This window comes from Schistocerca gregaria, chromosome 4, assembly GCF_023897955.1.
Source record: "Schistocerca gregaria isolate iqSchGreg1 chromosome 4, iqSchGreg1.2, whole genome shotgun sequence".
Lineage (NCBI taxonomy): Eukaryota > Metazoa > Arthropoda > Insecta > Orthoptera > Acrididae > Schistocerca > Schistocerca gregaria.
This window is the reverse complement of record NC_064923.1, coordinates 275,504,741-275,517,873: the sequence shown is the minus strand read 5'-3', so window position 1 is coordinate 275,517,873 and position 13,133 is coordinate 275,504,741. Positions and strand designations below refer to the sequence as shown.

At 41.0% G+C, this 13,133-nt stretch overlaps 1 protein-coding gene across 2 annotated transcripts in view; it reads left to right on the top strand.

Moving 5' to 3' along the window:
- The window catches only part of LOC126266944 (BCL2/adenovirus E1B 19 kDa protein-interacting protein 3), a 271,746-nt gene that overhangs the window by 220,525 nt on the left and 38,088 nt on the right, over window positions 1-13,133 (top strand). For both annotated transcript variants that reach the window (XM_049971647.1, XM_049971646.1), the window contains one exon: window positions 1,424-1,508. In XM_049971647.1, the coding sequence (XP_049827604.1) occupies window positions 1,424-1,508 (85 nt within the window). The remainder of the gene's footprint in view (window positions 1-1,423; window positions 1,509-13,133) is intronic.

Genomic DNA, 13,133 nt, shown 5'->3' with positions numbered 1-13,133 from the left:
CTCAAACACGTATGCGAAGAATAACAAAACCACTGGCGTCCAGATACCATTTTTAATTGTATTTCTCCAAAGAGAAGAGATATCTCGTCAACCGCAAAAAATCCATTTCAGACTAGACACATAAGAGCCGTGTCACTCTTCAGACCAACTTCAGGTCGATGATTTTTATTTATATTTCGTAAAATTGTGTGGGGGCCATCTTCTTGCTGTGTAGTGTAACCAGCACATTGTGTAAAAAGCTGTTCGGGAGATATTTTTTCCTTATTTGGTTATAATTGAACTCCACTTTATTCTTTTCATATGTAAATGAAAGATACAATTTATTTATGAAACACGGGACATATGCATACAAATATCAAGCTCACACAATAAAATAAAAGAAGAAAAATGATACTTACAGTGTCTGAAAGGCCCATGTTACAGTAGCGATTTTTGTCTTCTTTCTCTAATGCAGGTAATTCTCTACTAGTACGGTAACACCAGGGGCGGCAAGTTGTTCGGGCAGAAACAGTGAAGAATCGTCTTGAGGAGCAGAAACTAATCTTCCACTTTAATATTGCTGTTGTCAAATGATTGAAAACTTAAAGCGTATTCCACATTTTGTCTTAAGTTACGTGCTATTTACAAAAACTTTGTCAAAATATTGTGGTATCACATTTACTTTATATTAAATTAAAATTTTATACATTAATATTTAAAAAAGCTATCTCCCGAGTTTCCATGTGTCCACGAGACGGGGGTGGTGCAGAAGTAGCTTTGTCCACTCTGTTTTGGCTTTGGTTAATTGGAAGGCAACACCTTTCGATATGTAATTGCTGGTGATCACAGAACTGTCGGTGACCATTAGAGAAGCTTCTTGCCATGGAGGACGCCAGGAAGGCTGGGATACATTCCTGGGAGGTAGCTGGCGCTTCGCCCATCTCAACCTTACAGGGACTGCATAGACTACTTTCTTCAACTTTTATTTCAACTTTTATTTAAACTGTTGTTTGATACAACGTGAACTTGAACATTAGTGCAATTTCCTCCAAATTTCAGTGCTTGATATTAGTTTTCGTTGCCTTGTAAATATTAAATGCCGAATATATAACAATTGAGGAGTGCAGTTTCGGTTGTTGGTATTGGTACAATTACGGTACTACCCTTCTTGTTAATCTACACCCTTATGATTAGCTTCGATTAATCAATGTGGAAAATGACTGCTTGATTCGCACCTTCAAGTAGGATTCAATAATAGGTTTCCAAAGCCACATTATATGGCACCAACTTCGTTGGGTTTCATTTGTTAGCGGAAGGCGTACAAGGTCTTAACCACATTATGACGGACAACAACAATAGGACTGTCAGCTTAAAAGAAATTTTTTATTGTAGTCGGACACCTGTTACTAGCTGTTTTGACTAACAGAGCATTCTCTCATTTCAGCCCAAAGTCGCCTCCCAACAGCCCGAACACGGAACCTTCGACCGACGACGACCTCAAGGGCGTCTACATAAACTACTGCTACAAGGTAAGGATCACTTTCCAGCTATCTACTTCGCAGGATCCATATGGAAGTGTCTCAGCGAGGGTGAAGCGTAGACCTGTGTTTCTCCTCACTATAAAGAAAAAAAAATTGTTCAATTCGACAATCGTAGCAGTTGGGGCCACCGAAAGACTCTCGCTAGTAACGAAATCTAACGATGTTTCGGAGGCTCTAAAGTTTGGTTTGGTGTCTAGCAAGCACGGTTCAAGGCTAATAGCAAAAAAATGTAAACTATTATTTGTATCCCCATTCATCAACAGAATAAATACAAAAATATGTAAATAAAGCTGTAGATCAGTTATATTACCGATACTTTCTTTGCAGAACCGTTGTCGTCGGTGTAACCCATTGACGAACTTCGAGAAAGTTTTTTCCATCGAACTCCTCAAGAATCACTTAGCCAACTCTTAACTTTTCCTCCAGGCACCTTTATTTCCACTTTTGATGTTGTTCATTACTAAAATAAAACAAACATCTTCATAGCACAACTGATACCTTCCAGAGCAATAAAGCGGATACATTAACCGCTATAGAACTCGCCTTGAACTCAAGGTAAAGGATTTCTAAGAATGGATTCAAAGTTGAGATCAGGGATCGCTGACGTTTCAGGGGCATCTAAGTTGAACTCAAGATAAATAGCAACTCTCCTGTATTTAAGAGAAACATGTTCCTCTCTCGAGTTTTTAAAGAAAAAACTAATTAAGAAATAACAATTTCAGGATATATGGTCGCTAAGCTGAGAGGGAATCCTGACAGACCAGCTAATCATCGGAAGGATACCGTGGGATGATGGACAGGGAGCATCGAAATGTAAAAATATTGGGAAGCTTTCTACACTGAAATTCCACATGAATAACTTTCTGTAGGCTAGCTATGTGTCTAAGACAATAATAAAATTGAAACACTTAGAAACGCACCGAAATAATAGGAACTTTATATGTAGTTAACATTCTTGGTCAGTAATTTAAAATGGGTAACAGTTCCAACTTAACTGAAAGTACAATTTGGTCTAAAAGATTTTATCACGAACACTATGATTTCTTATAACTGTATTCTCTCCAAATCGTGAAATTTTTCCAGAAATTTGTAATTATTTTTCGCGTTTTTATGTCTTTTGTTGTGATTATACAGACCATCACGTGAGAAGTGCAGTACGTAAATTATGCAAAATGCTGCGGGTTTTTTCCCCGAAAAGTTTGGACGCCGCAGGGCGAGTGACTAAGTCACAGTTGCAGGGGAGATAGAAATGAGGAGGATGGGGGGGGGGGGGGGGGGGAGTAAGGAGAGTGTGGTGGTGCAGTCACGGGACTGCGGCGAACTGATGATGGAGCGAGTAAACAGATTCCTCTTCCGACGGTGACCTCGCATCGTTCTTCGCGTACGTAGCTGGCTGGGTACCCTGGCGGTGAGTCAGCTGCGTCAGTACTGCTCCACCCAGTTCTAAGAATACGCAGTTCTGTCAATGTACTGAAATATCGAAATGTCATTAACATTTACCTAATCTCACTTTCTCTGTATCGAGTAAGTTACTCTGCAATGTTTATTGGTTAATAACGCGTTTCCCACTCTTCGCGCATGAACGGATTAACTGCAAAACGTGACAAAGTAATTGTTCCATGAAAGTTTTGGTTCACAGACGTATCTTTCGTGCCCACCTTTTGAAAATATCGTAGCCTAATCTGGTGCTTTATATTTTAAATTTTTGTGAAAAGTATTTATTTTTAATGATTCCTTATATAATGTAGCTTTTAAATTTTTTCAGTAAAAATTCATCCAAAACTTTGTCTTATTTGTGAATGTGACTTCTCACATCAAATGTCATATTCATATTTTCAGGTTTAGGATTATTTTTACGCATCTATATGACTTAAAAAGATATGTCGTGAATGAAAATCAACAGCAATTAACTAAATTTGTATTTTTTAAATTTTCTGCTCTAGTCATAAAGTAACCCTTCACTCTGTGTAAACATTACTGAAAATACGTTGGTGTCGCTGAAATTGTGCTAAGAGATATTTTCAGGTTCTGTACCGTACCCACACACCAGTACATTGTTAAATACAAAGTATACCCTCCGCCCCCCCCCCCCCCCCCACCCAGGCATTAGGCGTTTTGGAAAATGCTTTGGTATTGCTTGGGTTAAGCTACTTCTAGGCTCAATATTGCCTTGCATGTTCCTATGTTTCTTCGGAAGCGAAACCGATCTTCCCCGAGATCGGCATCTGCCAGCTTTTCCATTAATCTGCAAATAAGTTGTGTCAGTACGTTGCACCGTGACTGAAATGATGCGGTAATATTCACATCTTTCTGTATACACATGTCAACACTTGCAGTCTTCGGCACTGATGTTATTTATATGATTCTTCCTTAAGTCTGCCGATATTTCGCCTTCATATCTTCCGTACCAGGTGGTGGAATGTAAGGTTTATAATCGAAACAGGATCCAGTAAAAGCACTGTTTCAAAAATTTTATTTAACTCAAACAATTATCGGTTTTAGATTTATTACAAATCCATTTTCAGAAGGCTCTTAAGGCTTCCCTTTCTTTCCTGCTATTGTTTTGTCACTCATGTGAAGTTGGGGCTACGTTCCGCAAAATGTTAAGCGTATGTGTAGCCATGAAACATAAAACGGTGCGTTCTGTAACAGTTTTCATGGAACTAAACAGCACTTTCACAATGCATGTGCAAAAATTGTATTAACTTAATAAAGCAAAACACAAAGGACGAATTCGTCACTAAAAACAACCACCAATACACCACATTTGTAACGAACAAACAGCGAGGTCCCAGCAGCAAATAAATGGAAAACTATAAGAGCCATCTGAAGTTAGATTTGTAATAATTCCGAAACCGGTAAGGATTTGAGTTACTTTTCTAACGATAGTTGTGGCTAGTTGCTCCTTAAATAATAAAACTTAAAATTGCAATACAACCAAGCCTCTCAACAAGTAAACTTTCGACAAGATAGCGCCAGATTGAACAGTGTGTGATGGCCGACTCTCCCAGTAAGTTCAAGAATTCTAAGGCGACGTCGTCTGCTCCATGGTCCTTATTTCGATTTTGGCCTTTCAATGCTATGCTAAGTTATCCTTGCATTCTCATATCTCCCATAATAATTTTTATCTATTTCTGACGCCAGATTTTAAATCAAAGTGAATGTTGTGTATATTAGCAAATTCGACTTTTAAGATATTACACAAGGTAAAACTCATTGATTTTAGCTACAAAAGGTTAAATTCTTAATGTAAGATGAATCCCTTTTTATTTTCTGAATGACGGTTTATAAAAGGGATCGTCTTACAGTATGAAAATACATTAAATAATATTACGTGATGACTGGGTGTTGTGTGATGTCCTTAGGTTAGTTAGGTTTAAGTAGTTCTAAGTTCTAGGGGACTGATGACCATAGATGTTAAGTCCCATAGTGCTCAGAGCCATTTCTTTTTTGTTATTAGATTACGCGGGGAAATAGAGAGAGAGAGAGAGAGAGAGAGAGAGAGAGAGAGAGAGAGAGAAATAATTTAAACTTTGATGATAATTCTCCTTCAACCTTCAGTTGTGGCACCAACACAACTGTTGCTTTCTCTAAATATGTTAAATTAAGTCAGAGGCGAAAACATAATCAGTAATGATGACAGCAGTGCAGCAAAACTATTTTCGTTCTCTCCCCCTTCTGTGCGAGCGCGTGTTTTTCGCACACGTGTGCACTCTTGACACATCTTGTCTGCCGCGCAGCTCCCCCTCGTCACGCCGCAGTGCGCCTTGGGCCGTTTCATGTTGCCAGCCAAGGAACAAAAGCAGAGAAATGTAAGAAGAGCCAAGTTGCGCTCTTTCTAAAACTGCCAGCAGTCTAATTGCAGAGTATTTGGCGTGAACTTCAAAGCCCGGCCTGTGGATGCGACGTGATTGTGTTAGACTTGAATGGGACTTTCGACCTCATCTCCATTACATTCCTCCGTGATACGGGAAAAAGGACGAAAACAGAGAAAATGATTTTCTACACGGAAGACTTCGCGGCGTAGAAATGCTTGTAAATCTTGCCTAGTAAAGCGACAGTATGTGGGGCAGGGATATGAACCACCCTTTTGCTGGACCTTCGATCTGCTATACTGGTCAGCCTGGGAATAGTTTCCGGCGTTTCCCCCCATATTATTCTACTCATTTCCAGGCTGGTATCCTACGTACACCGTTGCCACCTTTCAGGTAGATACTTATATGAATAAAGTGTCTGTTCTTCCAGACATGTGCGAAAGAACAGACATCACTGATAACCTGCAGCCGTCTAGAACGAAATTAAAATTATATTAATACCTTCAGCTGCTGAGGGGCTGCTTACATGGCAGACGCTCTATCCATCTGTGCCACCGAGGGCACAGAGGATAGTGCGACTGCAGGGACTATTTGGCGCACGCCTCCCGCGAGACCCACATTCTCACCTTGTATGTCCACACACTACGTCCCTACTCAACAGTCATTGCTCGTGGAAGACATTCTTACCAAGTCCCATAAGAGTTCGGGGAATGTGTGCGCATCCGCAAAGGAGGAAGAGGTCACGGCCGGTATTGCCAGAACTATATACTTAAATGGATATTGTGTCTGTTCTTTCGGACATGTTCGGTGTGTGTTGGGGTGGGACACTACAAATGTAGTGTGTGGACATACAAGGTGAGAATGTGCGTCTCGCGGGAGGCGTGCGTGAGATAGATGAATAGATCGACTGCAGGGACTATCTCCTCGGTAGCTCAGATGGATAGAGCGTCTGCCACGTAAGCAGATCCCGGATTAGTCCCGTTTGGGGCACACATTTTCACCAGTCCCCATTGATAAATACCAACGCCCATCGACAGCTGAAGGTATTAATATAATTCTAATTTCAGGTGGTTTTTGTGTTTTTGTGTGTGTGTGTGTGTTTTTTGTGTGTGTGTGTGTGTGTGTTTTTTTGTGTGTGTGTGTGTGTGTTTTTTTGTGTGTGTGTGTGTGTGTTTTTTTGTGTGTGTGTGTGTGTTTTTTTGTGTGTGTGTGTGTGTTTTTTTGTGTGTGTGTGTGTGTGTTTTTTTGTGTGTGTGTGTGTGTGTTTTTTTGTGTGTGTGTGTGTGTGTGTGTGTTTTGTGTGTGTGTGTTTTTTTTGTGTGTGTGTGTGTGTGTTTGTGTTTTTGTGTGTGTGTGTGTGTGTTTTTGTGTGTGTGTGTGTGTGTTTGTGTTTTTGTGTGTGTGTGTGTGTGTGTTTTTGTGTGTGTGTGTGTGTGTGTTTTTGTGTGTGTGTGTGTGTGTTTTTGTGTGTGTGTGTTTTTGTGTGTGTGTGTTTTTGTGTGTGTGTGTTTTTGTGTGTGTGTGTTTTTGTGTGTGTGTGTGTGTGTGTGTGTGTGTGTGTGTGTTTTTGTGTGTGTGTGTGTGTGTGTTTTTGTGTGTGTGTGTGTGTGTGTTTTTGTGTGTGTGTGTGTGTGTGTTTTTGTGTGTGTGTGTGTGTTTTTGTGTGTGTGTGTGTGTGTGTTTTTGTGTGTGTGTGTGTGTGTGTTTTTGTGTGTGTGTGTGTGTGTTTTTGTGTGTGTGTGTGTGTGTTTTTGTGTGTGTGTGTGTGTGTTTTTGTGTGTGTGTGTGTGTGTTTTTGTGTGTGTGTGTGTGTTTTTTGTGTGTGTGTGTGTGTTTTTTGTGTGTGTGTGTGTGTGTGTTTTTGTGTGTGTGTGTGTGTTTTTTGTGTGTGTGTGTGTGTGTTTTTTGTGTGTGTGTGTGTGTGTTTTTTGTGTGTGTGTGTGTGTGTTTTGTGTGTGTGTGTGTGTTTTTGTGTGTGTGTGTGTGTGTGTTTTTGTGTGTGTGTGTGTGTGTTTTTTGTGTGTGTGTGTGTTTTTTGTGTGTGTGTGTGTGTGTTTTTTGTGTGTGTGTGTGTGTGTTTTTTGTGTGTGTGTGTGTGTGTTTTTTGTGTGTGTGTGTGTGTGTTTTTGTGTGTGTGTGTGTGTGTGTTTTTGTGTGTGTGTGTGTGTTTTTGTGTGTGTGTGTGTGTTTTTTGTGTGTGTGTGTGTGTTTTTTGTGTGTGTGTGTGTGTTTTTTGTGTGTGTGTGTGTGTTTTTGTGTGTGTGTGTGTGTTTTTGTGTGTGTGTATGTGTGTGTGTGTGTTTTTTGTTTGTGTGTGGTATTGAAAATGCGCGCAAAGATTAAGATTGTAACATACCTACAGGAAAAAGGGACACTTCGCTTTTGACCTTCACTCACATGTAATGTTCATGAATGCGCATTCAACTTAGATTAACCTTATAAAAAAGCCAAAAGTCTTACCAATGTTTTTGCCGCATAAGGGAGCTTTGGAAGCTGAAATGATTGTAATCTGGGACAGAATAAACTTTAGGTGCCCATACTACAATATTGTGGCCCAGTATTTTACTAATATATCTCTAACTGTACAATAACAAGAAAAGAAATAGCGTGCCAATCGTAATGCACAAAATCACAGAATTCATTTCAAAGACAATTAAAAAAAACATGCTTTAGGGAAATTCAGAAAATTCTCCTACAAGTGGAACAGCAAGAGAAAGACTGGGCTACAAAATGATTTGCTAGTTGAGTTAAACAACTATGAGGTCAGTAAAATTCATTTATGAGAAGATGGAGTGGTAGCTGTGCGTAAGAGAATAAAGACGACTGATGCCGAGTAGAAATTTGATGCTATGTTGACACACTGACTCTGTTGGATGGTAAAACTGGGAAGGACGAAACTAACTTTAGTTTCCAGGACCACGATGGAATTGTGTATTGGTGTGGCGGTATAATCGTAGAAAAAATTTGTGGCAATGGAGATGAATAAGACAGAGTATGCGATGAGGGAAGCCTTCAGTAACTTGCAAAGCAATTGGACTGTAAAGTTAAATCCGCCTCCCCCTCTCCCTGCAATCCGATGAAGTGTGTCGTGAAGAACATGATGTGGTTTCGTGTACTAAAACACAGACGAGGGGTTGTTTATTTAACTCCACACACATTCTGTGGGCAGAATTTAAATACTACCACCTTCCCTTCGTGACAAGTTCTTGTAGCAATGTACCTCCGCTAACAGAAGTCTAAACGTCTATCTTTGATCAAAACTACGCCGGATTAAGAGGTTTAGTGACCCCTATCACAGTCCACGAACCAGATTCCAAACTGCGCACTGTCAACATTTTTGACCATAATTTTTTCACCGTCGGCAGCATAATGCCTAGTGTAACAGGAAATAGTATTTCATTGTGAGTGACAGTTTTACGTCACTTTATTCGTCGTTGGTGCTACAAATTAGTGCTCAGATGATGCCTAAATGTTTCTCCGCTTAACATCTGACGTGTTCAGCTGTATGTTACCACCAGTACTAATCTAAGTTTGCGTGTCCCACTTGCATATATGTAACCCCTCCCCCCTTATGTTGGTGGATTGTTTGTCGTTTATCTCGCCCGAAAAGTAATTACGCTTGTATCAGAACAAACTCTTGTATGTAAAGAGAAATTAACGTAATACTTTAAAGCTCTGTGTACTTGATGATAAGGACGAACAGAAAGTTTATGAATGGTTACACTATTGCGGAGTTTGTTGTACAAAATGTAAACATTCTAAGGATAATGTTGCTACCCACATGTACTGTTGTCTTAATTCTGTTCACGCAACGATTACGCTTCGTAACAACCTTCTTTAGACAGTGTAATGCATGTTTGCGTTTAAAAAAAAGTGAACGGTCGAACTGCCCTTCCATGAAAATGTTGCCCTGTCGGGAGTAACTGTAAGGTAAACAACTGGTCACAAAGTTATTTTTCGTTGCATATGTTCGGCATTGAAAACGTAGCGAAATAAAGTCTCTGATATAAGAATTATGTCCTCCTGGAGGTTTTCTTGCACTGAAAAAAGAAATATCAAGAGAACACACTGTGGTTCTTCTTTGTTCACCTTGACATAACAAAGCCGTTACTTACATTGATGACTTAAACGGCTATCCTTAGCCGCTGAGCTAGGTTGCCCAATGGGTAAGACACTGTACTGCAATTTGCAGTGTGTGTCATTTGGATATAGACTTTGTTCAGTTCAAAGATATCGGAGCGCTCACATCTAACCACCTAGGTTTGTTCCGTGTTGTCAATTTTTAAGGTGTTAATTTCTAAAAAGTTTAAGCATAACGTATTTATTTTTTGTCTCGGAACCATAGAGACATGTCAGTGAAGTTTCTTAAAGTGAGTAAAGTACAGGGAGTTACCACCAACAGTACTTAGAAATTATTTTATTGTTGGTTTTTTTTCTCCTGTTTAATACCGGTAAATTGTGATGTTAATGTATCGCAATGTCCTATTACATGGACCATCTCTTTAGCAGTAAGTAATACTGAAGACTGATTGCGCGAGACGGGATCCAGGATACTATTCACGGTTGTTCTAACGCTATTTTGGCGCGATTAACACGACTGCACAAGTATGATTCGAGAACTCTTCTTTTAGTTTGTGCGTCTTTGCAATATATGAAGAATTCTCTAATCACTCTTGTTCAGTCACGTTAATCGCGCAAAAGTAGCGTTAGAACAACCGTGAATCATGTCCTGGAATTTATGTATATAATTACTGTTTACATGTTTTCTCATACTTTGCTTTGGTTTTGTATCAAAGTTTCTGATGATGGCTGTTGGAATAACCGCGTTAAGTCTTAGTTAATTTCGATACATACTGAATTGATGCAAAAGAGCTTCCATGATAACTAACCTGTATTCAAATTGGATATTTTTTCTTTGCGATTAGGCTTGTTGTAGGTAAGATATATTGGAAATTTGATAACCTTGTGTGTCAAGGTGGAACGTATCGTATCAGTTATTCAAAAATGTGCCTCCTGCAAAAGATTGTGTTCTTTACCCAAACATTTTTAGACACCTGTCATTCTTCGTGGGGGTCTAGTTCCATTACAGTAAAATACAGCACAAATTTGTTGATTTGGTATTTTAGTATGAGACTAAGCTACAAATGTATGTTGTCAATCCATAAAACACACGAAACCAGGCCAACCTGTAAAATTCTCTCATTAGAGTTAATGTAGTTTCAGGTTAGCAATCACGACAAAATGAAACTGCACACGGTACAATTTAAGCCTAAACTAGAGTACCAACCAAGAATTTTTGCACAATATTTTACAGAAATAGAGACCCACAGACATTCAGATATTGAAACATAGTGTTTTGTGGAAGGCAAAGTCTTAAAAGCTCAAAGTAAGCTGCAAATATCGATAACGCTAACGCGAGATTCAAACGGTAAGAAGACTAAAACACGCAATTACATGTCTTGAAAAAGTCTGCAGTTTTTTCTGCAGAATTGTTTCCGTAAAGTCATTAAAGCTTTAACACCTAATTGTTAGATGGCTTTCTCCAAATATTACCTCAAGTTGGGAGGGCAGGGATGCCTAATGGGAAGGAGCTCGCTAACGTTGAAATGACGCAGATGGAAAGTTGACAACGGTGAAGAGGGCTTACCTGCCCACATAGCGGCGATCCTGCGCTCTATCCAACCGCAGCTGCGGCTTGCACCTGGCGAATCTCATCAAGGCCAGCCGGCCCGCAGGAAGCCTGTCCAATTCGCGGTTCTTTTTTGTGCGGTCGCTGTTGCTGTCCGGAGCAGAAGGCCCGCGGGCAGGCACCACTTCCGCCCGACTCACTCAATTTCCTCTGGTCACACCATCTCGCGGTCAACGGTAACGTCCGAGCATACACAAGTATATGCAAGGGTCATGTTTCGGATCTAGTACACTAGGGACTTTCTCTCATGACTGTCCTCGGTAGGCAAATCTACTGCAGCGCCTCCGGTACAGGTGCTGAAAATAAATGTGGCCTTCAGAAACAGATTTCCAGGGTACAAATACGTCAGGAGAAAGGAAATACAATACTAACCTGGTAAATTTGATGTTGGAAGTGATCACCATTCCACTCTTGGCAGTTTTGGACCCTGGTCAGCAAGTTGTTGCAGGCAGATTGTAACTGAACTGCGGAAATTACTGCACTCTCATCCGAAATACTGTTGCAGTTCTTGAAGACTGAGGGTTGTTGCAATGCACCTTAGACTTTAGGGCTCTACACATAATGTAATTGCTCACTGACAGAACAGCTAGGGTTACAACCAGACTGACCTCTGTCAGGCATGAAGATTTTGTAAATGTGCTCAAAGATTAGGTCGGCTGTTTGGGAAGTTGCTCCACTCTATTGGAGTATGGTTATAGGCATACATACATGTCCAATCGTATCCACTCCTCGGGGTCACTTTAATTTGCCCCACCCTGTGTACTCCACGGGGAAGAAATAAGACACGGCCGACCGATTCACTTCATATTTGACAGGTGGCTTGTCTACAACCTAAAATCGAAGACTTCGGATCCATTATCGAAAAAGAGAGAGAGAAGGCAGCACAGGCACGGAGGTGTCAGACGTAAAAGAAAATTTTATATGAAGATAGTAACTGTTCCCGAAAGAAGATACCATTGATGATCGCACGGCTTTTCTAGAATAAATGAAATTGAAACCCTCAGCTGCCATCAGGTGGTGTTAATATGCCTCGATGGGACAGCTGAAAATGTGTGCCCCGACCGGGACTCGAAACCGGGATTTCCTGCTTCCATGGCAGACGCTCTATCCATCTTTTTTTCATTTTGTTCGTTGTTGATCGTTATTTGATCGTTGTTTGGTCGTTGCGGACGTCACGTGACATCCTCTAAAGTTCGTGTGTTGATCCTTCAACACAGTTTTTTTTTTTTTTTTTTTTTTTACTACAGAGTCCAACCAGCTCTCTGACCGAACACAATGAGCTACCGTGCCGGCTCCATCTGAGCCACCGAGAACACAGATGAAAAGCGCAACTGCAGGGACTTAACCCTTGCACCCTTGCACCCTTGCACGCTTCCCGGTGAGACCGACATTCCCAACTGTCCACACTCTACATACGTAATGTTCCTAATAGATATTTGCCCATTCACTCATTACTCGCGCCAACTAAGGTGGTGATTCCTTGACCTTCGTCTGTGCGAATGCGCACACGTTGCTTGAACTCTTACGGGAATCGTCACTTTAGCTGGCGCGAGTAATGCGTGAATGGGCAAATACCTATTAGGAACATTACGTATGTAGAGTGTGGACAGCTGGGAATGTGCGTCTCACGGGAAGTGTGAGAGACCTGCAGTCGCGCTTTTCATCTGTGTCCTCGGTGGCTAAGATGGATAGAGCGTCTGCCATGTAAGCAGGAGATCCCGGAAACCTCCTGGCTGATTAAAACTGTGAGCCGGACCGAGACTCGAACTCGGAACCTTTGCCTTTCGCGGGCAAGTGCTCTACCAACTGAGCTACCCAAGCACGACTCACGCCCCGTCCTCACAGCTTTACTTCTGCCAGTACCTCGTCTCCTACCTTCCAAACTTTACAGAAGCTCTCCTGCGAAGGTAGGAGACGAGGTACTGGCAGAAGTAAAACTGTGAGGACGGGGCGTGAGTCGTGCTTGGATAGCTCAGTTGGTAGAGCACTTGCCCGCAAAGGCAAAGGTCCCGACTTCGAGTCTCGGTCCGGCACACAGTTTTAATCTGCCAGGAAGTTTCAAACTAATTCCTGTCCACAATTTACCTCCCAGCTTCTGATCCATGAAAT